Below are 26,692 nucleotides of genomic sequence, written 5' to 3'. Positions count from 1 at the left end.
ATTCATATATCACACCAACGACACACCACATGATACACATTTATACATCACACCAACGACACACCACATGATACACATTCATACATCACACCAACGACACATCACATGATACACATTCATACATCACTCCAACGACACATCACATGATAGACATTCATACATCACACCATCGACACATCACATGATACACATTCGTATATCACACCAACGACACATCACATGATACACATTCGTATATCACACCAACGACACATCACATGATACACATTCATACATCACACCAACGACACATCACATGATACACATTCATACATCACACTAACGACACATCACATGATACACATTCATACATCACACCTACAATATGTCTCACTATATATATGTATACACCCCAACAGTCCTATTATGGTAGACATGTAAACACTACATATTTTTCATATTTTGTATGATAATTCGACTTGCCGTTACATGTGCCTCTGATGGGTGTCAACTGGATACGCTCAGGTTCGTGAAAACCTTGATTGAGTGAGTTTAGTTTTACGTCGCTTTTAGCAATACTGCACCAGTATCACGGCGAGGGACATGCACATTGTACCCATGTGGGGAATCAAACCCTTGTCTTCCTCATGACAAGCGAGCGCTTTAACCACTAGGCTAACCCACCGCCTCTCGTGAACACGTTGACTCTCATGACTATTAGTCAGAATCAGGCAATGGTCACTGCTTTTTTTAAGGTCGCGGGTCGATCCCCGACCGCGTCATACCAAAAGACGTTAAAATATGGTACTTGTTGGTCCCTGCTTGGTGCTCGGCATTAATGGGTACAACAAGGACTGGTCGGCTCGGAGTCAGTATAATGTGTCTGAGTGGGGTATTCATGCTTCACTGCGGCATGGTATCTCAGTGTTCTAGCACTATAAAACCAGCTTCAGTCTAGGCTAATACAAGCCGCCCCACCTACACATACACACGCATGCACGTCGTCATATGAGCGAAATATTCTCAAGCAAGACGTTAAACCCAATTTCACCTCACCTCACCTCACTACAGAAATGGTTTTGTGCCATATAATTACAAACATTCACTCCAAAGTATTACAAACATCATCACTATACACATAAAGATAAGCGTACTGTTTTATTGTCATTAAATATTTCATCAAATAGAAAAAATGTAAAATGAATATCTATATAAAAATAGTTTGAAATACAAATTGCCTCAGCATTGGCGATATCAAAGATAAATCAGTTAAGTAAAATGAAATTAGAAAACAACAAAACGTAAAGTAACAATGCATAATAAACTGAAAGATGACACCTGTTATTATCATATATTATATCTATATATTTCTGTAAAGTATGTACTTCCTTGAGGCATGTCAGTTATCAACAATAGACTGTGTTCTCGTACATTTCAATAGCTACAGTGGTCAGAGGGATATATGTCATGAATTACAATCTACCTACAGACCTACCTGTATCTACCTACATGGTAAATTGGTGGCCCCAGGGCGCCATTGCACGTCATTGACTTTTACAATAGAAGCAATGTTTGCAATATAAACTGCCGGGCTGTCATCAGGACTCGCATACTTAGAGTGAGTGAGCGAGTGAGTATGATTTTACGCCACTTGTGGCAATATTCCTATCAATATCACGGCGGGGTACACCAGAAATGGGCTTCACACATTGTATCATTGTGGGGAATCGAACCCGGGTCTTCGGCGTGACGAGCGCACGCTTTACCCCACCGCCCCTCACAGACTTAGAACCCTGACAAAGAAAACTGATTGCGAGAGCAACCTACAGCATCCAGCAATCTCCTTCATGCAACGTCGTGGAACAAAAGAGACATAACTCCTCTGACCTAGTTCTTCCCTTCGTTGAGAAGCACATCTAGCATACATCTATACGTTGATAAGGAACAATGCAATTTTAAGTCCATAAACTAATTACTCGGGACATGAACATACACGATGAAACCCGAAGACACATAAGATGCCTCCACTTTCGCGGTATCCTGTACATGTATATCAACAATAGGTTCGTTGTTTCACATAATGTTTAATATCGTCTACGAAACATTTGTGTATATGTTTTGTAGGTACATATGCTTTGCAATGTAGTGTAATGTTCTTTTTGAAAAGTCCTCACCAATTTAGGAATCTGAATATCGTTTAAGTACTGGTCTATGATTACGAAAGAAAGAATGAACATCTGCTTCAGATGAGAATAAACTGGAAAACACAATCAAGCAAACACATGAATAATCTGTTTAAATAAAAGTAAAAACAGGACAAAACAGGTATAAGATAAATTGTAACAAATAATTATTGCTATATTAACCATGCTGCTAACATTAGAAACATTCAATAAAAATATTGTAAAAATAATATTTGTTCTTAATCGTCTTGTGACGATATATATATATATATATATATATATATATATATATATATATATATATATCGTCACAAGACACACAAGTCACACATACAATTTATATATATATATATATATATATATATATATATATATATATAACAGAAGCATATAAATTGTTGTGTCAATGAGAGAATATCATAATAACATTGTAAAATAACAAATAACGAAGGTCAACAGAGTTGTATGTGTCAATATAAATTGTATGTGTCAATGAGAAAATATCATAATAACATTGTAAAATAACAAATAACGAAGGTCAACAGAGTTGTATGTATCAATATAAATTGTATGTGTCAATGAGAGAATATCATAATAACATTGTAAAATAACGAATAACGAAGGTCAACAGAGGAAACACATAAGAAATAGATAGTGACAAAGTAGTGTTTGTAAATACGTGCGTGTGTGCGTGCGTGTGTGTGTGTTTTTTATTCAGTCATCATACACAGATTCCTAATTGTCACAGGCGCTGAACACTTGTTCCTAGTTGGCACTAAACGTTCTCAGACCGGATGTATTCCTTTGCCATGTCGTAGCAGTACTGGTATTCAACCTGCAGTGTAAAAGGCTGATCTATGACTGTTGCATATTAAACATAGAAAACACTCTATAAGTGCTACTTGATGTCATAAATACGTGCATGTGCGCACAACAGACCTAAGTGAAAATGTGCATATCATCTTTAATCAAATTCTGTAAAGTAGTCTTTTGTGACTGGATTTCTGATCCTTAGCTTGACATCTGTTGTTTTTTCAAAAGACATATAGTAGTATATCTGTAGTATATATGTTCATACAAATTGTGTAACAAATTGTGCTATCGGTAGTGTAGAACCTTTCTGAGAACACCCGGTGTCATAACTGATTTCCTTTCATGTAAGCTTCACCACACGTTCCTGCTGATGCGCAAAGGAATCTATTTCGTCGAGACTGGGTAATCTCTGGCGTTGACATTTCGCATCTACTGGCTTTATACCCGTTTGTAACTCCTATCAATTACCTATGGCCTCGTTGTCATAGTTTCATATGCTTCGACAATGACTGTAGTAGTTTGATGCACTTCTCCATTTCACATATTAGACAATTCACAATGTTACACTTCTCAATGCTTCACGCAGTAAGATTGATTGCGTCCATGTCCCTTTGGGACATTTCACGTGAATTAGATTGAGTGTAAAGACAATATGCATTTATTCCAGGCTGTATTTTTACCAGACCGTTATCCGAACCCGAGCGTGTTTCATTATTGAGTCAGTGTAGGTACTGCTCGACGGGCAGGAGTTCGTATTCGCAAATTACCCGCGCTTTCTGGAATGCGTTTGTGAATATTTTACGAACGTTTCAGCCTATTAACTCTATGTATTGAAAACCGCTCTATTCTCCAGGCAGATGAACGCGGTCTATAATATTCGAATCTGGACCAGACAAACCAGTGGTTTATACCACAAGTGACGGTCCAAGGTCCCGATCAACAAAGCGTTCGTAAAGTTACGACCATGTAGTTTATCACAGGCTTATGAATGTCGCAGCGCTAGGAACGCTTTCTGGATCTCTACTCAAGCTGTCCGGGGCGCGATGACATTCAGCCAGCCAACGACAGGTACAACCACATCCTCCTTGTGTCGCCTATTGAGACAAGCAGAGTGTGTTGGGGCCTACGTAACACTAAGCATCGGCTCTTACAGGGATGAATAAAGCTAAATAGGCGAATTGAACGTTTACGCTCTCGCAGGTATATTGTTTGTGAAAGGGCCTCTACAGAACCTGACGATACTGTTTACGTATTGCCGATAAGCATGGAAACGTATAGTACAACATAATATTATTGTCAACCAAAGATTACTTAAGTCTGTTTATGATCTCATAGATGAAAAATGGAGATATATATGACCATAGTCTGGTAAACATGGATGGTCTTCTTAATGTACTATATAATCGGTTACTTGACGGTAAGGTACTGATGCTTATACTTACGTGAATGACCGCAATTTATATACGTCAGTCATTCCTGTTTTTCTATCTCGTTCAAGTTACGCATAATTTAATATGTTACACTACATAATAAAGTATATATATATGATGGATGTACACGAAGGTTTTGTGACAGAGAAGCAATGTTTTATATCAGCACACTCATCATTTATGAAACATAGAATGAGTGAGTGAGTGAGTTTAGTTTTACGCCGCACTCAGCAATATTCCAGCTATATGGCGGCTATGAAACATAGACTGACTGACTGAGTTTAGTTTTACCCCGCTTTTAGCAATATTCCAGCAACATCATGGCGGGGGACACCAGAAATGGGCTTCACACATTGTACCCCTATGGGGATTCGAACCCGGATCTTCGGCGTGACGAGCCAACGCTTTAACCACTGGGCTACCCCACCGCCCTATGAAACATAGAAAGTGCTGCTATATGGATTATGGTATTATCAAGGAAGCCCTTCAAACAGACATTTACGCCATCATTCGCGAAGGGACAGATTCTTACAACCAGAATATCGTGACAGGTGCCCAACGTAATCCTGCTCTTCAGTTTACTAGATTAAATTACATCTCCTGTATGGGCGTATATTAATGTAAGCTCATAGCCGCATCTTTCCGTTAAGCTATCCAAGTACAGAGCTATGTGAATCCTTCCTGGCATCACGAGTCCAGTGTCTTCAAATGACCGATATTAAAAACTAATACGTGTTAACTTCTGATCGTCCATGAACCAATTTATATTACAAACGAAGAGTCACGTACAGTTTGCTCTACCTATTCTATGACAACAAAAGCTCTGGTTGCTCGGTTGCGCTGCTGAGGTAACGCCGTTGCTTGTATTAACATACTTCCTGTGGATACCAGTCCCAAGGCCGACATGCGCCGACATCAGCTTACGTTGGACCCTTTGGTTTCATGGTCGTGCCTCTGTACAATTCAATCCTCGACCAACTCCACACGATAACTTTGGTTTAAATTACGTAACGTAAATTGGCATATGGCCTGTTACGGATCCATAGTTTTTCCTATTTACCTGGGCCTAGATTTTCGAAGCTCTCTTAGCGCTAAGATAGTCGTAAGTGCCATAAATTAACATTAACTTATGACTATCTTAGCGCTAAGAGAGCTTCGAAAATCTAGGCCCTGTAGTACTTTACTTGCTTACGGGATGATACCGGCTCCAAATATTAATATGGCCACATTGCTACTAGCATTTCATGCGTTCTACCTTTATCGTTTTCTTTGATTTTAGGCCACAAAGTATATACTGCATACATTTATACATACTGATTTCTGAAAGCCTCAATCAGAGGTTACACTGTTTCGTAGATCTCACACATAATGAATTTTACACTATATAACATGTAGCTTTTTCAATTACTTGCATATCTTACATCTACTCCTATATGAATAATGATTAATGAACATTAAGTATATGTCTCTATATATTCGTTACATCCATATATTACTATTACATGTTTTTATTGAAGTATAGGTGCACATGTTAGTCACAGTTTTAATTAATAGTGCACCATTTTCTTTGATATTAGCAGGAAAACGATTACATTTCTTGAAATTTGTGTGAGTGTCGTTGTTACCAGTAGGCTTGAAGATGTTTGCAATAATTACGAACACCGGGTGTCAGAATTCGTCAGAGATCCATTCCTATCATTTTCACCTTTTGCAGTGTACGCCCTAAGAAATCATGTTTCGTCCATTAGTAGTAAGGTGAGGTGAGGTGAAATTGGGTTTAACGTCTTGCTTGAGAATATTTCGCTCATATGACGACGTGCATGCGTGTGTAAGTGCGGCTGCTTGTACTAGCCCAGGCTTAAGTTGGTTTTATAGTGCTAGAACACTGAGATACCATGCCGCAGTGAAGCATGAATACCCCACTCAGACACATTATACTGACTCCGAGCCGACCAGTCCTTGTTGTACCCATTAATGCCGAGCGCCAAGCAGGGACCAACAAGTACCATATTTTAACGTCTTTTGGTATGACGTGGTCGGGGATCGAACCCGCGACCTTCCGCTCTCCGGGCGGACGCACTAACCACTACACCACGGAGGCGGCCCTATTAGTAGTGATGTCTTTCGATGATGTCTTTTGTCTTTCGATGATGGCTTAAGTTTATTTCTACTTTGAAGGTGTTTGATTTCGTCAGTGTCCTAGCTTTGTTTTGAGGGGTGACCTCACATGACTGTAACAGGTGACCGTAACGGACACACCGATGGGTCTCTATTCATGTTACACTTACGAAAGACTGTATAAACTGTGGCCTGGCAAACTGCAGCTCTCTGATGGTCAGATAGATGTCCACCACTGAGTCCAGCTTAAGTCTACTGATGGTGTTCAGGACGCTGCAGAACACCCCACACATCCGGGCACCGTCACTGGAACAGCAAATACCTTCGTCATCCTCAACAACATCCTCAAACATCTTTCCTAACGAATTCCCAGGGTTAAATAGCGATAATTAGTACCATACGAGATGTAGCACTATGTATTCTGTAAAGCGTTCTTATTATTTCAGACATTCGTCGATCGGGATGTTTTCGGTTTCGATCATGCATGTAGCTCTACTTCTATGTGCAAATCAAATTACCAATTCCGATAATACAATATGACCCCAAAAAGTTCAATATCGTATCTACCTTTGGTCATCGGAATCATAAATGTACAAGACAGCAATTACTAGGTATATGACAGTCTTCAGCCAGTGAACATGTCAAACTGCTGAGGAACTGCTGGGAGGCACTACAGTTGTTGCCTATGAGAACATCACGTTGTGGCAAAGTATATATTGACCTAAACGACTGATTTATGTTCAAGCATGCGGGTTATGACAGTCATAAGTCTGTATTGAAGTACGTCTATGTTCAAGCATGCGAGTTGTGAACTCCATAAGTCTGTATTGAAGTACGACTATGTTCAAGCATGCGAGTTGTGACCTCCATAAGTCTGTATTGAAGTACGACTATGTTCAAGCATGCGAGTTGTGACCTCCATAAGTTTGTATTGAAGTACGTCTATGTTCAAGCATGCGAGTTGTGACCTCCATAAGTCTGTATTGAAGTACGACTATGTTCAAGCATGCGAGATGACGGTCATAAGTCTGTCGTGACGTTCCTGGTGAAGAATAAGATAACCGACCACACGTACTGTATAACGGAGTAAAGGGAGGTAACCACAGTTGGGATGTGCGCTTTAGGTGAATGTTGCAACCAAGTTACTCATATACCATCAACACGTGTTAGAGTAGAATTCACGCATAGAATACTCTCATATTTAACAGGATGCACTTGTATATTCATAAACACACAGTTCACACTGAAAGCTTGACATATATCTAGACCTCGTGAGACCGTGTAACCGAGAACTCAAGTGCAGTGGTGCACGGGACCGTAATTATCACTTGTATGTCTCTCTTTATCAAATTGCAGGAATAGATTCAACAACAGACACTCACGCACAGTGGACGAGAACTTTGTGCTGGTCTTGGCGAAGTGTTGTGTCCACTCTGTTGACCAACTCCAGCAACCCAGCAGTGTCACGTGACATTGATCCCCCTAGAGAGTTGGGGCTCAGGAAACTGACGGTCTGAGGACTTCCTTGCTGAAATATGTTACAATACACATTCAAACTTCACACACAGTGATGCAAACACTTATCCGTACGGAATTAGTGTCGGCAGTTTGAATGCAAGTAGAAACGTCCGTGACGGAAGTGTGAGGCAATCGCTGGCCTGGAATAGCATTGTTAACACTCCTGGTGGATATCTTTGTTTCAATTAATGTCCTACAGCCTTATACTTAGTGGTTATTTGTACAACACTAAGAGTTGTTTCCCTAAGTCCTAATCTCACCAACACATATGTTGATCAATAAGCCCCTTCAGCAACATTCAAGCCATATCTTAACAGAGGACACCAAACATAGGCCTCGTATAGGTTACTCGTTGGTGGAACTGAAACCGGAAGGTTTTAAGACTACCAAACCTGTTTATTATGGGTCAGCACGAGTGTCTTCTCAGTAAAACTTCCCATATTTCTCTTTTGAGATTGCCGAATGTTGAACGGACCAGTCTGGAGGCTCCCCTTGGTGCCAGGGTAAAGACGCTGAACATCCTGGAGAAAATATTATCGTTGATTATATTTAACATTGATCGTTAATTCAGAACTTTGCCGTTCCCAGAATAAGGATTTGAAAAGTTAAGTTTATTGTGTTAACGATGCTGTCATAGTGTATGGGTGTATTAGTCCATTGGATGGTTGGTTGTTCAGCAACTTTCCAGCTACAATACCGTGGCCTTGGCCTTGTACAAACCAATGACTGATATCAGTAACCACAATGCAAGACATCGGAGTACGACACCAACGATTAACCAGATTACCTACTGTAACCATCCTGGCGGATTTAACGATAGGCAGTAGCTACTCTTCCAGCCAATCTGTTGGAGCAGACACTGGTTGTATTACCTGGGAATCGTCCAGACACACAATGGTGAAGCAGTCATGGTCGTGTACAAGTCTCCAGAAGTCTACCACGGTGTTCTCCATGGGCGTCTGAGTAGCGATCACCATGCAGGACCTCATCACTGACTGGAGAGGAAATATATATCAATGTCTACATCTCACCGGCCAGCCGCTATAGTTTATCCCGACAAATGAAATAAATAGCATTAGCTTAAAGACAAACCGAATACGGGAATGATCTGTAATATAGTTCTTCATAGGAGTAAACCGCGAAGATCGGGTTAGAATTGAGCTTCAGTAACCGATTCTTGTCGTAAGACCCCTTGTCTGGTCCAGACTCGATTATTTACAGACCGCCGCCATATAGCTGGAATATTGCTGACTGCGGCGGAAAACTATACTCACTCACTCTTCATAGGAGTATTATCTTAACCAATATCTTTATGTGCTGATATAGACGTTCGTCGTGAAAAACCGGGTTAGGATACAACCCATTCTCGTCGTAGGAGGCCCCTTCTGGGGTCGGGTGATCGATACAGTGACTTGAATGATGTATGTCATCTGATCGCTACTTGCGAATCAATGCTCATGCTGTCAGGCACTGGGCTGTCTGGTGCAGACTCGATCATTGACAGAGCGTCGTCACATACAACTGGAATAGTCCGGCGTTAATTTAAATAAGGACATACTGGTAGAGTAACAGCATTGATGTAATTGTTGTAGCCTTCAGCTGGGGTGGATAGATACGGCCGTGACTTGTTACCTGAAACAATTTACATATATTTATCTAATTATAGAAGATATGATGAAAGGGCGTCAACTTAGGGGTACATAAAATGCAGTCACAGCTTAACCGTTATGTGGCAAATTAAACGTTAGCTGAACAGGGTCCTAAAAGAATATCAAGTAAAAAAGGCACCTGGAAGTATGGCTTTGTTCTTGTTTTTGGACACATTCTCTTCAAGCATCGCGTCGGAAATGGATTTTTCTGTCTGTCGTGGTCTTTGTACTTGAATTGACTTAAAAGAAAAACACAAAAATGGAACAAATTTAAAGCTGAATGTTTATTCATTTTTCTTAAAACTGGCACTTTTAGAGTATTGGATTGTTATATTTTGTTTCTATTTTCTAAACCTATTCACTTTTAAAGTAATTTTACTCAATTGAATTAATTATTGGACTTTCTTCCATCGTTTTATTCTGGGGTTCTTTTTATAGGACTATCGTAATGTTTAGCGTTACTTTAAATTCCTTCTTCAAGGTAGTGTCTTGCTGTTTGCTGTAGTTTCTCTCCCGTCCGAAAATGCGGTTGAATTCAGTCATTGTGTAGAATGTGCCTCTACTCTCCAGGGCCTCAAGGACCACGATATGGACGAACTCGAATTGATCCTGAAAAACAGAGGGAAACACAAGCATGACATTCAAAAACGCGCGACCTGTAAAACGTCTTCCTAGGAATGCAACATGGTAACCATGATTTACACTGCTACAAAGAATAGTGTGTGTGATTGTGCTTGTAGTTGACACTGTTCATACTCACCACTGTCTGGACCATGTTCATCCTGGCCTGCCTCATCCTAGACACACACTGGAACACGTTGACCCTGTGCTCTGCCTCAGCCTGGACCATCAGATAGTCCAGAGCGATGAACGTCCCAGTCCGCCCCACTCCAGCGCTGACAAAAACAAGTCAGGTATCTTGTCACGGTCCTGACTGAATTCAAACATCTTACATTTGAGTGGACATTTCCATTTTTGTGTACCACTAACTCGACAACCTCGTCTAGGTACGTATCCCACCATTACCGATTGTATTTAGACAGGTTACATTTCAGGAGGCACGTGTTCATCCACCATCAAACACGACCATCTTCCATTGTCAGCAATATTGGATATTTGTCCCCACATCAACCTGTCTCGCCATATCCTCACCACTTCTCCTTCATGATCAGCATCATTTACACTTTACATTTCAGGAGACATTATGCTTTAATGCACCATTAACCATGCTTACACGCTCCACCAAATCCATGATGGTCACTTCTCACCTGCAGTGGATCACCAACGGATCCGCCTCTGCACCGTCCAGTTGTTTGACTCTCTTCCAAAGCTGACCAGAGCAGGAGCTGATGGGACACCATGGTCTGGCCAGGTGAGGAACTGGAAGTGGGAGACCCTTCTCGTCTCTGATCCCTGCTTACAGGAACATTGCCGTTAGAAAAATACATCAATGACTACTGAAAGAAATCTATATGGATGTCCATAGATAAGGAACATCTCAATATGAATACGGGGAGACACACAGAATTGATATTATTTTGCAATAGTCATTTCATCACGCCTGTAATGCTGAAAACCACTTGGTAGAGAAACGTTCTGATACCAGAATCGAAACGTTGTATTGAAAGACGTAAAGAACTTTTATCCATAAGTCACACAGTTACAACTTCATTAGTTCACAGAATTCACAATCTAAACACAGAAGAACATACGACACGAATAATAAGTAAGGGTCCCGATCCACAAAGCGTTCGTAACTTTGCGACCTATCGTAACTCTATATAATATCATTGGCTTATGAACGATGCAATACTACGAACGCTTTTACTGAACGGTAAATTAGTCGTTACATTAGAATGTCCGACCTGCGTTAATGCTCACCGTACCGTACCGTACTGTACCTTACCTCTTTGGAAAAGTGAATACCTTGGCATTGTTTACGGTCAGTTTCCTGATCGTGTAGTCAGTTCTTGTCACCTCGGTTTCAAGTCCGATAGTAAGGTCACCGCATTTTTTGCTTTTGTTCTTCTCAGGCCAGTACTGCTCGCACTTCACCTGCCCAAACAGACATAACCCATAGCCAGTTTTACTTCCATCGAACATTCAGGGATCGAGACTCACAGATGAAATAAATAAGTCTCATACACGAGAGTCACTGTTTTGAACATCCATCCAACCCTTCGGTATTTAGTAGGATAGCTATGGCCGTGCAAGAGGGCTGCACTGATGTGACACATCATGTCCACTATGAAAGCTTAACTAAGAAAGTGATGCGTACCTCAAGGACATTGGATATAGTTTTACTTTATACTTTAAACAAAACCACCGTTGTAGAAAAGTGATAGTATGCGTTTGATGCTAAACGAACTATCGAGTCTGGACCAGACAATCCACTGATTAACAACATGTGCATCGATCTACGAAATTGCGACAACCCAGTCAGCGAGCCTGACCCTCCTATCCTGTAAGTCGCCGCCTACGACAAGTATGGGTGGCTGAAGATGAATTCTAACCCGAATCTTTACGGGACTGCTACAGAATGCATCTACCTACCTTCTGCATCTCCTTCAGCTGTGTCACCATGACTATTTTGCTAACCCGCTGCTGCCAAACCATTGTCCAGAAGTCGCCCACTGTTGCTGGTGTGGGACCTGTGATAATTATGTTAAGTTAACGTTATTGTTAATGAAACAGGGATTAACAACATGTAAAGAATTGCGTGAGAGGGTGACGTGGTGTGTGCGTGCGTGTGTACGTGTGTATGTGTGTGTGAGAGCGTTGGAGTATCCAATTAGAGCATAATCATCAACTGACGACATAACGACTTAGTAAATGTGCAACTTTGATATTTGCATGAATTACACACGACTTACATAGACTGAAACAGACAGGAGAATTACCTTGTGTGGCGATGTATTTAGAACCATCAGGGAAACCCTTCAACAAACGAGAAAACGCAAACAGTATTATCCTAAACTTCAATACAGTACTTCAGTATTATTTGTACCTTAGATTGATTCCCTCTATACATCATGGGATTACCTTTACTGCATTTAGAAACATGACCAATAAATTCCGCAAATTCAGAATGCTTTTTTATGTCTTCAATTGATGGTGCAAAATGATCTGATTCTTTTTTAACAGGTTTAGAAGTTGGATAGAATCGTTTTGTTTTACAACACAAGGCTCCGATAGGAAACAAACGAACCGGTATATAGCTGGCGTTGATATACGCGGATGTAGCATTTCCACTTCTTTCAAGAATCACTCTCGAGTCATCATCTGACATAATGAGACAAGTACAATACCTAGAAGTCTTTGTGATTAGTTTGAAATTGTGACCAAATTATTTATTGTATTCTTCCATATGCGTTTCAGTGTGTCGTGGAGACAGTCACGTTAATTGTCTACTTTAATAAATCAAATTTTCATTGATACATTATGACACTTTGGGTACACTTAACCGTAGACGTACATGGGTATAAAGCAGCAAATCTATTTTTCGGTTTGTTTTCGGGCTTTTTCCTTCTTCAACTTTCCCTCTGATCCCGTATGGAAGCATCTAGGTGATCAAATAAAAATAAAAACCATTACATTGCAAAGTATACAGCACCAGTGTGCACAATAAAAAAGTCGGGTACTTAATTATTTAATTCATAAATTCAGCATAATGGGTTTTTTAAGGTCTAGCTCAACACATATCAGGTCACCACAACGATCAGTCAAGCGCATAATAATATACTAGTTTGGGGACTGTGAATTTAATATTTCTAGGAAGGGGGACAGAGATTTTGTCGAAAATAGAAAAATTGGCACGATAAGAGTTTTTTATCTGGTTTTGCTGCTGCAGATGGTCTTCACACCAGGTCCAAGCTGCAGCCCCAACATCAGATGATCAGTGTTTTACCTTGTATGTATTCTTAAAACGTAAATTATGTGAAAGAATATCTTGTCGCAATACAAGGCCCCATCCGCACCCGCGAATATGAAATGGTCAGTGGTACCTTGTATTCATTCTCAAAGGCAGTTTTGTCTTCCTGTTTCCTTTGTATGTACTGGGCCAGTTTCTCCAGCACGACATAGGGGGAGATCCAGTTGCAGTAGGTTGCATCATCATCTTCAGGGACGTCACATTCTACCTCGACAGAGAACGCCTCGTCCTCATCCTCAACATCTGAAAGACGCACGCGTTTATACCTTTAACAACTGTGCATGTGACTTTCAAACCGGAGGCTCTCATGGTATAGTTGTGTTACTGTTGTATTAACATCACATGTTATACACTGTTGTATCCATATACTTGGAATGTATATCGGGGGAGTTCAACACCCAGATATAACAGGTTGCACTACAGCCAGTTAATTTGAATATAGAACCTTTGAGTGTGCAATAAACGTTTTCAGATAAATATTTGTCACACAGCCTACTATGTAGAACCACTTACTGAACAACTGACCGGGAACATATTTGGGTGTGTGCGATGCCTTTGGTGACTTGTCAGATCTCCTGTAACACAAGGATAATGTTGCATGGATTCGCAATATACGTTTAACACTTATAGCATTGAGCTAGGAAGTTGTTCTGGCATATGTCACTGTGTTTACCTTAGAGTTTAGTAGATTACAATACACGCGCCTTGTAACATACCTTTTCAGCCATATCACAGCAACAGCAACACCAACAGCAACAACAACGAAGATGATGACTAAAGGCAAGACCAACCCAACTGCTAGATTGGTCCTCCCAAACAGAGAGCTTCCGTCTACTGCAAACAAAACATGAAAGATAAAATGTATTGTTCAATAGAAGAAAATCGTAGGCTATATGTTGGTCCACTCTATTTAAGTGTCTTCACCTCCTATACTCTCTCTCTCTCTCTCTCTCTCTCTCTCTCTCTCTCTCTCTCTCTCTCTCTCTCTCTCTCTCTCTCTCTCTCTCTCTCTCTCTCTCTCTCTCTCTCTCTCTCTCTCTCTCTCTCTCTCTCCAATGGAGTATAATACATTTACAGCATAATGGTTCTAACCTTGAAGCCGCATTTCACACGTCGTTCCATTCCAACCTGGTTGACAGCCCATTGGGCAGCTGCCGTCCACGTGGTTGCAGTTAGTTCCGTTACAGTGTCCACATTTCGATGCACAGTTCTTACCATATTGGCCATCGCAAGCTGTGAAGGAAGACTTTGAGAAACACATCGGAAACTGCTTTACATTACTGATGCTGTGAAGTATATTGGAATCACTGGTCAATCTGACACTGATGTGTTGTTGGACATATTGAAAGAACCCTTTTTTCACATCCATAAGAAATCTCTGCCAAAAGCAGAGTCGATTGTACAGTTGTGACTATATCATGAGTATATATTTGTTTTAGTGGTGTTACAGCTGTACGATGTTGTTTGCAAACGCATCGAGTCTGGACCAGGCAATCCAGTGATTGTCACCATGCGATACGATGGCAGAGTATGTTTGTGTGAAAAAACACGTTTTAAGTCATTGATCTAAGACTCCGTATTATTCGAAAACCCAGTATATTAAATACAGGCTTTCTAACCTACCCTTGTCACAAGCAGGTTCGGTCCACCCATCGTCACAGCCTTGGAGACATGTGCCGTTAGTTCTGTCACAGAAGGTGTTGTTCAGGCAATGTCCACACTTGTGAGAGCAGTTGAGGCCATAGGTTCCATTCACACACTCTGTAATGACATATATTGTATGTATGTGTGTCTTTTGATATTTGATCGTTACTGAGACTCACTATCTTAACATGGTACATGTGGTACATGCGGTACATGTGGTACACTGATATATTCCATGTCGCAAAAGACCTTATTAGTCTATGTTCTTACCAGGACACTCCGATCTGCTTTCTTGATATTACTAAAGTATTAGGTTACATTGACGTGCTTTGTTCCTCACCTTGAAGACAGTCTGTTCCATTAAATCCTTTTGGACATCCACTTCCACACTGACCTACCCCTTTGTCACAAATCTCAGACTCGTTTAAACAGTTGCACTGCTTTTCGCAGTCTTTTCCGAACCAGAAGTCACTACAGACTGAAAAAAACAATTCCGTGTTATTCCTTTTGATATTCGGTTGTTGTTTTTCACAGTATTTTAACATGAACAGAGACAGAAACGAGACCCGGGCAGTTGTGTGAACACACAATGTGTATCACAAGTAGTGTTCATAAAGAATCTAGTTTACTTTGTTTGTTTTGACTAATGTGGGTTTCATAGTGCGTTCCATGTGGATATCCCTATTGGCCCCAAACCTTGGAATGACCTGTGGAGATCCGAGTTAGAATTGGTCTTCAGTAACCCATCGTAAGAGGCGACTAACTGGATCGTATCCCCATTGCGTAGATAGATACTCATGCTGTTGATCACGGATTTTGGACCGCCGCCATATAGCTGGAATATTGCTGAGTGCGGCGTTAAACAACAACCAAACCAAACCTGGGAACAATGTTCCAGTCGAAGACACCCTTGTCAGACTCTCTACCAAACCCTCTTCTATCCCACTCTATGACGCCTGTTGTTGCTCTTGTCAGACTCTCTACCAAACCCTCTTCTGTCCCACTCTATGACGCCTGTTGTTGCTCTTGTCAGACTCTCTACCAAACCCTCGTCTGTCCCACTCTATGACGCTTGTTGTTGCTCTTGTCAGACTCTCTACCAAACCCTCGTCTGTCCCACTCTATGACGCCTGTTGTTGTTTGTCTTGTCTCTAGAGTCTCTGTCCCACCAAACGCCTCGTCTGTCCCACTCTCTGACGCTATGACGCCTGTTGTTGGTCTTGTCAGACTATCTACCAAACCCTCGTTTGTCCCACTCTATGACGCCTGTTGTTGCCTCGACGCTATTTTATCCATGAGATCCCAATGTCAGGGTTTCAAAACGATTAAAGTACATTTACATTGTTTCTTAAAAAAATAACTACCATCTCATACGGTCCATTGTTCCTAAACACCTCCATGCATAACAATGCCATATATTTACATCCTTTTCTGTTTCATTTTGATCAGGCTCTAAAATCGATCTTCCTGTAAGTAGTCGAGATGGGTGCTAGATTATACCCACCAAACACCTGCACTTCACAGAGGCTGAGGGAGTCTGCAAGGATTGTAATGGTGACATTTCTTCCTGTCAGAGTTTTGTTACAGGTAACATGCCAGATGGTACGAGGGAAACTGTCCTTAGGCCATTGGAAACATAGCGTCCCGTCTACCAGAACTTCCATTCCCTTCCTTCTGTCCTTGTTGACATCTTCATGAAATAGATGTAAAACAGCATCAGTACTTCTCAACAAATTGTATCCTCATATCATACTCGAACGTGTTCGCTCTATAACAGTGTGATATCAGTAAAATGTTACAAGTGGTCATTGACATTTCATAGTAAACAAGTTGCCCGCATGGGACTCAACCACAAAAAGTACAAGAATATATACTTTACTGTCAAAGTGTAATCCCAAATATAACAGATGTCACATTAGACCACTTTCTAAAAGGCTCGGTGTGTGCTTCAGACATAGATTTACAATTTACACCTTACAGAATGCTCCACAGCAAAGAGCACAGCGAGCTTCAGGTGTCTTTGGTATGATATTTATACCATACGTTAATAAAGCGCCATCGTATTGCAGGTATGTAAATACGCCAAAACAGATGTTGGTGTTCACCTGATTATGGATTGTAACATAACTCTCCAAATTCATTCATTTTGCCTGCTATGAAAGGCCACTTACCGTCTTTCCGATTGTAGATTGTGATATATTTTATCTGGTGGTCTGTTGACAGTGCTACATTCCACCAAGAGTTCCTGTTTTGTTCCCCTTCTGCAGCATGTGAGCATGTCCCGGAGTTGAAGTCTGTAGTGGTGTTGCCGTCCACAGCCTTATAAGCATGGTAAGTCTGGTAAATACCTTTTTGTGTCGCAGTGCGATTTAGCGCCACATTTTCTGAGATGAAAGAAAGAAATGGTCCTTAGTGTAGAGAAATGTCAACAGAGATCACCGCTGATACATGTCAGAACTAATGATGTACTCAGTGGTTCTTAATGTAGAGATACCACAACAGAGATCATAGCTAATGATGTACTCAGTGGTTCTTAATGTAGAGATACCACAACAGAGATCATAGGTAATGATGTACTCAGTGGTTCTTAATGTTGAGATACCACAACAGAGATCATAGCTAATGATGTACTCAGTGGTTCTTAATGTAGAACATGTAGTGATGCGCCAACATTGATGTATCGCTGATACATGTCAGAACTAAAGATGCAATATTAAGCACGAAAATAACACTGGAAACCATCTCTGTCTATTAGAGAATGGCCAGTACCACGTTACGTATGACCCTATTGTATACCCTCTCTTTCTCTCAACCGTGAAGATCCGGGTTAAATTGATCTTCAGTAACCGAGGCTTAAGCTTGTCGTAAGAGGAGACTACCTTGATCGGGTTGGCAGTCTTGTTGACTTGTTTGACACATGTCATCGGTTCCCAGTTGGTAGATCGATGCTCATGCTGTTGATCATTGGCTTGTCTGGTCCCGGTTTGATTATTTAACAGACCAACGCCATATAGCTGGAATATTGCTGAGTGCGGCGTAAAACCCACCTCCTCTCTCTCTCTCACACACACACACACACACACACACACACACATATTCCTTCTCACTTACGTTTTTGACAGTAGCTTCCATACCAGCCTGGGTCACAATTTCCTGTACAGTCCATCGGGGAGTGACAGGGTTTGTCCTGACAGTGACAGTCGAAATCACGGCCTGTATTGAGACAAAAGTAGGCACATGATGCTAAGTAGGACATTCTTTATATACTGTGGCAACTTCTTTCAGAGGCATGTAGGAGTTGGGGCAGTAAGGAAGAGTAACAATATATGGATGAACAACTTTATTATTGCTGGGAGAGCGACGTTTCCGTGTATGTTCTAACACTGTTATCAAGCAAGTGATGAACAGCAAAAGTATAAAGGAGCTTAAACAAGTTATACAAGCCATAAAGAAGCTGTTCATCCATATATTGTTATCCTTCCTTATACTGTGTCATTTGGTGCAAGTGAAGAGCAGGAAAGATTCTAACCAGAACAACAACAAAGTAACTGACCTTGTACATGTTGCCGTGTGCGTCTTGCCTCTATTATGACAGTCGTCAGTCCAAAACACACCAGCCAAATCGTACTCCAGTGGGGCGCCATTCCAAAGACTACAAGTAAACGTGAACATGATTTTGTATGGGTCAACAAGATAAATGTATGTATGAGATGAAATATGCAGTGATCAATAAGCCATCAGTACATTACATATTATTAGATATGAGAGAACCTCAAATTCCATCCTCAAATCCTGTTTGACATTACTTTCCACATTTGGTTATTTTGCATTGACAATGTGACACGAAAAGCTTGGCAGAGACAAAATCTGTATATTTTCCAAAAATAGTCTGCAAACAATAGAGATTTTATTATTGAATTTTGTCTCTAGAGTCACATTGATAATATACTATCCCCAAAAAGAAACGCATAACCCAGAAATCTGTTGCGAAAATGTTGTATTTTCAAACATGTATAACTCGTCCACAAATAGACTTTAGTGCATGACTGTTTACATCAGTTTAGAAGAAGGAAATGTCTATACAACCAAGTGGATAACTTAAGATAACTGAGATGTTGATCGCGAGGGTGACGACGTAGCACGGTCCCGACGTCGCATCTCCTGGCTCTCCTCCGGATATCCTCCGAAGTCCAGGCACCCTGGTTGCTGTGCTGTCACCCGTGGCAGTACGATCACTCAAACGAAGTACCCGGATGTACCGATCTTTGGCTGCAGTGGTGACTCGAGGTCTGCCTGTACGGGGACGGTCATTTGTTATTCCTGTTTGGTTGTAACGAGCTGCAAGCCGTGATATCGTACTCAGACTAACATTCAGACGCCTGGCAACAGAAGATTGGTAATCTCTAGCTAAGATACATAGCGTTCACTGACATAGCTAAGATACATAGCGTTCACTGACATGAACGCTATGCAGCACCTCCATAGGCCGCAATGGTGGAAATCCCTTGTCGCACTTTCGCGCACTCGTTACGATGTTTGCGCTCGAAAAAACATATATGAATTACTTCTTTGTACTTATACCTACACGTGCGCCCTATTTTCGTTATCAAAATATTCAAAAATATATATTTACAAGCCATCAAACATCTCAGTCGATCGCTCACATATGAGCGGGGCCATTTTGAATCACGTGACCTGTGACGCGAAGGGGATATCCCTCCCAAAAATAGTAACACACGTGTTCCATACCTCGTTGCTTGTTAACAACATATTTTCATACATTTTAGGCAATTAAAACGATTGTATGGAGATTTTCGTTTCCAATCTAGACTGACTGACCACCCCTGCTTTTTTCAACAGCTGTTTTCAAAGGAAATGCTGATGAGTTTTCAATGCTTCATAAAATATTAGATTATTGTTGTCACCTTCACAGTTCCATGGGTGTCTCTGTACTACTCCTGAATATTTGCCTACAAAACACAGTTTACTAATAAGACCTATTAGAATTTAGGAATTAAATAATTAACGAGTTCACGAATCAATTATCTATAAATTTCATTTGTCCCATATAACCTTAAATATTTCTCATTTCACATTTCTCCTACCTTCATCATCATATTTATTTCCTCCTTGGATAGGAAATTAGATGTTGATTACATCAAGGGAATGTGTTTTTCATCATGAATTATGAACAAATACTAAAACAAGGGGATACATCTAGAAAGCAATTGTTAAAAGGGGAAGGATCATTCAAATTACAGCACAAAGCCAAATGTCAAATTCTTAAAATGCGCTCCGCCCGTCCGTCCGTGCACGTTCGTCTTTTCCGGAGCAGAACTTCAAAACCGTTTTCTATTTCTTCACCAAACTTGGCACAGAGATAGATCTGGTGGTGTACTGGTGCCTTTTGGTAGTTTGGGATTTCTGTATAAAATATTTTTGTGTGTGTTTCCATGGCAACAATTTCGACTTTGACCGAAATTGGTGGTAGTGTTCTTTTCCGGAGCAGAACTGTAAAACCGTTCAATATTTTTCACCACAAATTGGTATAAATATCAATCAGAACCTTAAGTGGTGCCTTGGCTATTTGCAGATTTTTGACATTTTCATATTTCTCGGTTCCATGGAAACGATTTGGACTTCTTTTCCGGAGCAACCATCGAAAACCTTTCATTATCTTTCAACAAAACGTAGCAGATATATGAGACAAATCTTGAAGTGGTGCCTTTTGTTATTTGCAAAGTTTTAGTATTTATATTTTCATGATTTCCATGGAAACAATTTGGACTAAGTAAAAAAGATCAAGTTGGACTATCAGTAACCGTCAGATGTTCTTTCAAATTTCTGGAGCCGGGGGGGATTTGTCATCTTTTGATGACTCTTGTTTTGATAAGTTATAACAGTGAGTTTCACCAAAAAATAGACATGTCGTCAAACACTAAGCTGTAACTATATCTCTTCCATCCCTTTGTTTTTCTCTTGACATTGCCCTTGCAATGGGCACAGACAGTGTCATCCATGGTTTCTTCTCTCAACTTTCAACCTTGAATACCAGTAAATAAAGTGCATATCAATGTTAATTATTAATTATCACTTTAATTTAACATGAGTTTAAACTTATACCTTCAAAAAGATTAAACTTCATGCACAATTTCATATCTTTATCATTGTTAATGTTCTCAATAAACATCTAATTATTGCACCTTGAAATGCAGACTTTCTAAACTAACACTTCATTGATAATTTGGAAAGCCTGCTATTTTTGCTGTCAAAAGATAAGAGGTACTGTAATGTTTGCAAATGAATTTTCTTCAGTCGACCTAACAAATCAAAGCCTTCTGTCCAATGATGTATGCACAAGAGTTTAAGTATGATATTTGGCAGTGTGCTGTAATTTGAATGATCCCCTCATTCAACAATTGATTTATTGATGTATCCCCTTATTTTAGTATTTGTTTATAATTCATGATGATAAATAATACTTTTTTGGCCATTTGGTTGCTAATATGGACATGAAAAGATGATTTTGTCAAGGTTTGTAGCTGGTGCTTGAGACCTAATACAACATGGAAATATTTAAAATATTATTCAAGGTAGGAGAGTTGTGAACTGAGAAATATTTAAGGTTTTTGGGTATACATGAAATTTATAGATAATTAATTCGTGAACTCATTAAATATTTAAGTCCTAAATTCAATTAGTAAACTGTGTTTTGTAGGCAAATATTCAGGAGTAGTACAGAGACACCCATGGAACTGTGAAGGTGACAGCAATAATCTTATATTATATGAAGCACTGAAAACTCACCAGCAATTCCTTTGAAAACAGCTGTTGAAAAAAGCAGGGGTGGTCAGTCAGTCTAGATTGGAAACGAAAATCTCCATACAATCGTTTTAATTGCCTAAAATGTATGAAAATATGTTGTAAACAAGCAACGAGGTATGGAACACGTGTGTTACTATTTTTGGGAGGGATATCCCCTTCGCGTCACAGGTCACGTGATTCAAAATGGCCCCGCTCATATGTGAGCTATCGACTGAGATGTTTGATGGCTTGTAAATATATATTTTTGAATATTTTGATAACGAAAATAGGGCGCACGTGTAGGTATAAGTACTGACTGACTGACTGAGTTTGGTTTTACGCCGCTTTTAGCAATATTCCAGCAACATCACGGCGGGGAACACCAGAAATGGGCTTCACACATTGTACCCATGTGGGGATTCGAACCCGGGTCTTCGGCGTGACGAGCCAACGCTTTAACCATTAGGCTACCCCACCGCCCAGATATAAGTACAAAGAAGTAATTCATATATGTTTTTCGTGTGCAAAAGTCGTAACGAGTGCGCGAAAGTGCGACAAAGGATTTCCACCATTGCGGCCTATGGAGGTGCATAGCGTTCATGTCAGTGAACGCTATGTATCTTAGCTAGGTAATTGCCAGCGTGTATTCTTTCAATGGTGTTGTTCCGTGTCGCAGCGTCAAGACGTGGCGTAGTGATTTGACCTTGAAGCTGCTTCAAAACGAATGCCGATTTTCGAAAGTAGTCTGGATTTTTATAGCCAGACAGTACATGCTCTTTCTGCTGCACAATTTCAACTGGAAGGTGATTTTTGCTGTGTTGTGGCGATGCGTTTTGAATCCTTGTAAGAAATCTCATCAAAATCAACATTTTCAGGTATAGTCGATTTTTTACTTGTCCAATTGTGTAAAATCATGTTATCAACACTTTTGTTACATATTTTGACGATTGTTTGAACACAATAGGTAATTAATAGATTTTTAAAAATACAAAGCGCCTATGCGTTTCTTTTTTTTTGGGGTAGTATAAGTAGTCTTTTTAGATGTATCACACGGAGCAAGTGCATCCCGCTTTCTGCCACCTCATGTGTCGACCATTTTACCTGAGTGAAAAAACTGACAGACTACTGGTCCTCTATGGAAGATTGCCATTACTAAAATGCGATTACATAATGTGTTATGTATTTTCCAGTATTTTTTGGTGGATTTCAATAATGAACTAGTGACATGAATCCCTGTTGAGACAAGAAAATGCGGGGGAAAAAATTCCATTGGCGTTATACCTCTTTGTTCTTTATTAGGGGCATTTATTAAATGTATTGCTAAAAGCGGCGTAAAACTAAACTCACTCACTCATTTATGAAATATATAAATTAGCTTTATGAATATTTATTTATTTTAGACGGATTATCAGCATTGAACGTAGGTTATTACTTATAGTATATGGTTTCTTCTGTTGGTTGGGGAATAATAATATCATTCCAAGCACATGACGGAAGTGTGTCTTCTTTTGTTTTAACAAACGTCATTTCTTCATTCCCATATGGAATCATTGTTCAGTATTTTATTCTCACATAAGCGAGATGGGCCCATCAGTCCATACCCGACGCTACATATGGACGTAGCATATTGACTGTAACATAAAATTATTTTCATCCAAATGATAACGCTTAAAAATGAAAAATATAAATTCCTTAAGCCAAATGCGATCAAGACGACTAAACTACCGGGAAAAAGAAAGTTATCACTTCTAAAGTTCTTGTATGAAAAACAAAAACACTGGTACAAGTTTCATCAAACATTCACCAAAACGAAACTTTGTCACAATAACGTTGCTGTCCGAAAACAAATTTCGAAGTGTTTTTTTTTCAAAACGTGAAAAACGTAATTGTGTAACATTGGTCCAAATGCGCGTGTATGATTGTGGCATGATTGGCGAGACTCGAGACCGCACAAGATCGGGAAGACCAAGAGTCACGACACCGCCCGAAGATCGCTACATCCGGCAGATTCATCTCCGGAACAGATTCGTGGCGACAGCACTAAAGAAAGAACTGTCGGAAATAGGAAAAAAAACTGTATTTTCTCATTTATCTCTGCAATTTATGTAGTTGATATGTGAAAGTGAGAAATATCTGTTAAACTAAGCTTGGTCTAACTACAGTCTCAGTGGTAGGGAGATAGGAAACGTAGAAAAAAGACTTTACTGAGGAGAGATTAGTGCAGAAATGAGCATTGCAGGTCTTTTTTGTAAGTCCAAAACGACTTACTTGGAACAGACCATGGTTTTATGCAAATTAGTGTGCGACGATATTGTATTACAAAAGACTCTTTTTTAATGCTCAATTTGAAATTAGACGTAGCTTCATTATAAACGATAGCTGACGTAAAAAATATTATCCAGCCTCATGTAAGAATGTCGAGTTTTAATTGGTTCACGTGACTGATAAAATACCAAGTACACCCGTCACGATCCGCGAGCAGGGAGTACAAAAGTCATGTTATCCCGCAACGCCTCGGTGACCACGCGAAGTGAGAAAAGCGAGCATCGCCAAGCCTTTAGTAACGTGCGCTGCATTGAGGTCAATCGATCAGCTGATTTCAACATGACAGCAAGTCGATTCGATGCGTATTGTTTTCCTTTGATTTAGTAAAAACATTCGGCTAGATAAATGCCTTATCACATCGTGTCTCGAGAAATACGGGGTTTTATAAGTCCATCGTAAGGTTGTATTCAACCTTACTCGGGACTGATAAAACCCCGTATTCAACCTTACTAAAGTACTGTCGGAAAAGCTAGAAAAATGCTTTTTGACTTATATTTAAACTTCAGAGGTATTACAGTTACTCAAATAACAAATATCACTTTAAGAAACATCTACCTAATGTAGACAGAGGGAATAAATTTTGAGACATGCCCTAAAATGTGTTTTTACTGATGAAAATACCAAAAAAATTAGAAAAATAAGGGGTAGTGGGACGTTATTTGATACAAACATTAACTGCCTGTGTTACGTCATCACCATGCACGGTATCGACAGTTGAAATTGACACCTGAGCACACGCTCGGGCCAGGGGTCATCTCAATAGATGTTTTCTTCAAAATGTTGAATATGTCTGACTGACTGACTGACTGAGTTTAGTTTTACGGCCCTTTTAGCAATATTCCAGCAATATCACGGCGGGGGACACCAGAAATAGTATACGTATTGGTTATGTAAGGGATCATTTCTGTATGTGTGTTTGTTTTGAAATAAACATACGAATTACTGTACATTGGAAAGAATCCTATCACTTGTGTTATCTTATCGATTGATTGTAGAAATGTTCAACGTTTTTTAAATGTTTTGCATGTCAACAGTATATTTCATTGCAAAAATATGGTTGTAATTCGGTCAGTTTAATCTAGTTGTGAACATTGGCCAAAGATTTAACGAAGTCACTAGTGTAGCTTCTTTTGAATATATATATTATTATTATTCTAAAGGTTGTAAACCGCCCGTCTAAGTACTCCCTTGTCAAAGTTGTCAAGGATGGTTGTACGTCCCAGTTTTGCTTTTGAGACGGTCCCTGTCTTTTCTGATTTGTTTACAATATTGTAAACTTGTTGGTAAGACATACCAACAGCTCTACAAGTTCTGTAATAAACCCTTTCTAAACTAATGAAAGGTTTACCTCTGTCTTATACAAGCGCAAAAAAAACTTATTAACCTTTGCAACAATCGACTGCAAATATACTGAGTCAAAAAAGAAACTTCACATTCTTTCTTCAGGGCACTATAAAAGAACAAGAGATGGTAGGATGGTTAAATTGTTATTATTTCATTGCTGAGATCTGTGTGATGTACTCGATACACTGACAGTGCCATAATCAGTTCCATTAGGCTACACCGCCGTTCCAAAACATGGGTATACAGAATGTCAAGTCACAAGAATAAAAATGCGAAATTTCTCAGTTCAATATCGTGTATGGCCACCCCGCGCATTCACCACTGCCAAACACCGTCTCATCATCGACTGCCTGATGCTTGTCAACACGTGGTTGGGGATTCTGCGTCATTGCTCTTGCAAGGCAGCGCCAAGTTCCTGCAAATACTGAGGTTGGTTCCTAAGACCACGAAGCCTTCTCCCAAGTGCATCCCAAACGTGCTCTATTGGATTAAGGTCAGGGGTCCTTTATGGCCAGTCCATGACGTTGATTCCAGCGTTTGGAAGGAAATTTCGTGTTAACATCGCGGTATGCGGACGAGCATTATCATGCTGGAACTGTAGACCTGGGCCATGAGCCGCAATGAAAGGAACGAGTTCAGGGGTGAGCACCTGGTCGCGGTAAGCAGCAACTGTGAGGTTTCCACGGATGACCCGAAGTCGGGAACCGTTGTTCCCACAGAAAGCACCCCACACCTTGCAACTTCCGCCCCCGAATCTGTCGACTTCCTGTACACAACATTGGGCATACCGTTCACGACGTCGTCTCCAGACTCTATGCCTGCCGTCCGCGAATCTGAGGGTAAACCTGGATTCATCGCTAAAGACGACTCGATTCCTGTCTCTCTGGGTCCATCGAAAGTGACGTTGGGCCCACAGCAGACGTTGACGTTGATGAAACGGCGTCAATATTGGCC

General features: G+C 40.2%; 2 protein-coding genes across 2 annotated transcripts in view; both read right to left on the bottom strand.

The window, feature by feature from the left end:
- Positions 1–2,718: 2,718 nt before the first annotated feature.
- On the bottom strand, positions 2,719–12,306 carry LOC124273545 (receptor-type tyrosine-protein phosphatase alpha-like). Its single transcript, XM_046708824.1, has 12 exons — positions 12,244–12,306; positions 11,697–11,745; positions 10,959–11,103; positions 10,451–10,586; positions 10,153–10,299; positions 9,830–9,929; positions 9,600–9,673; positions 8,914–9,036; positions 8,434–8,562; positions 7,906–8,051; positions 6,694–6,829; positions 2,719–2,997 (listed from the first exon to the last, which is right to left on the bottom strand). Exons 1-12 carry the CDS (start codon positions 12,304–12,306, stop codon positions 2,938–2,940), a joined length of 1,308 nt encoding a protein of 435 aa, XP_046564780.1. The 3' UTR covers positions 2,719–2,937.
- Positions 10,994–26,692, bottom strand: part of LOC124273544 (multiple epidermal growth factor-like domains protein 10) — a 33,149-nt gene continuing 17,450 nt past the window's right edge. The window contains exons 2-17 of the mRNA XM_046708823.1: positions 18,819–18,917; positions 18,377–18,478; positions 17,437–17,649; positions 16,770–16,955; positions 15,606–15,743; positions 15,245–15,382; positions 14,714–14,854; positions 14,338–14,455; positions 14,135–14,196; positions 13,695–13,864; positions 13,166–13,252; positions 12,899–12,972; positions 12,591–12,627; positions 12,244–12,341; positions 11,617–11,745; positions 10,994–11,103 (exon numbers count right to left, since the gene is read on the bottom strand). Of these exons, the coding sequence (XP_046564779.1) occupies positions 12,955–12,972; positions 13,166–13,252; positions 13,695–13,864; positions 14,135–14,196; positions 14,338–14,455; positions 14,714–14,854; positions 15,245–15,382; positions 15,606–15,743; positions 16,770–16,955; positions 17,437–17,649; positions 18,377–18,478; positions 18,819–18,909 (1,464 nt within the window). The 5' untranslated portion in view covers positions 18,910–18,917 and the 3' untranslated portion in view covers positions 10,994–11,103; positions 11,617–11,745; positions 12,244–12,341; positions 12,591–12,627; positions 12,899–12,954. The remainder of the gene's footprint in view (positions 11,104–11,616; positions 11,746–12,243; positions 12,342–12,590; positions 12,628–12,898; positions 12,973–13,165; positions 13,253–13,694; positions 13,865–14,134; positions 14,197–14,337; positions 14,456–14,713; positions 14,855–15,244; positions 15,383–15,605; positions 15,744–16,769; positions 16,956–17,436; positions 17,650–18,376; positions 18,479–18,818; positions 18,918–26,692) is intronic.

The sequence above is a fragment of the Haliotis rubra genome, unplaced genomic scaffold (assembly GCF_003918875.1).
Source record: "Haliotis rubra isolate DU_JTF1 unplaced genomic scaffold, ASM391887v1 Scf1815, whole genome shotgun sequence".
Taxonomy (NCBI): Eukaryota; Metazoa; Mollusca; class Gastropoda; order Lepetellida; family Haliotidae; genus Haliotis; species Haliotis rubra.
This window is presented reverse-complemented; position numbering and strand designations above follow the sequence as displayed.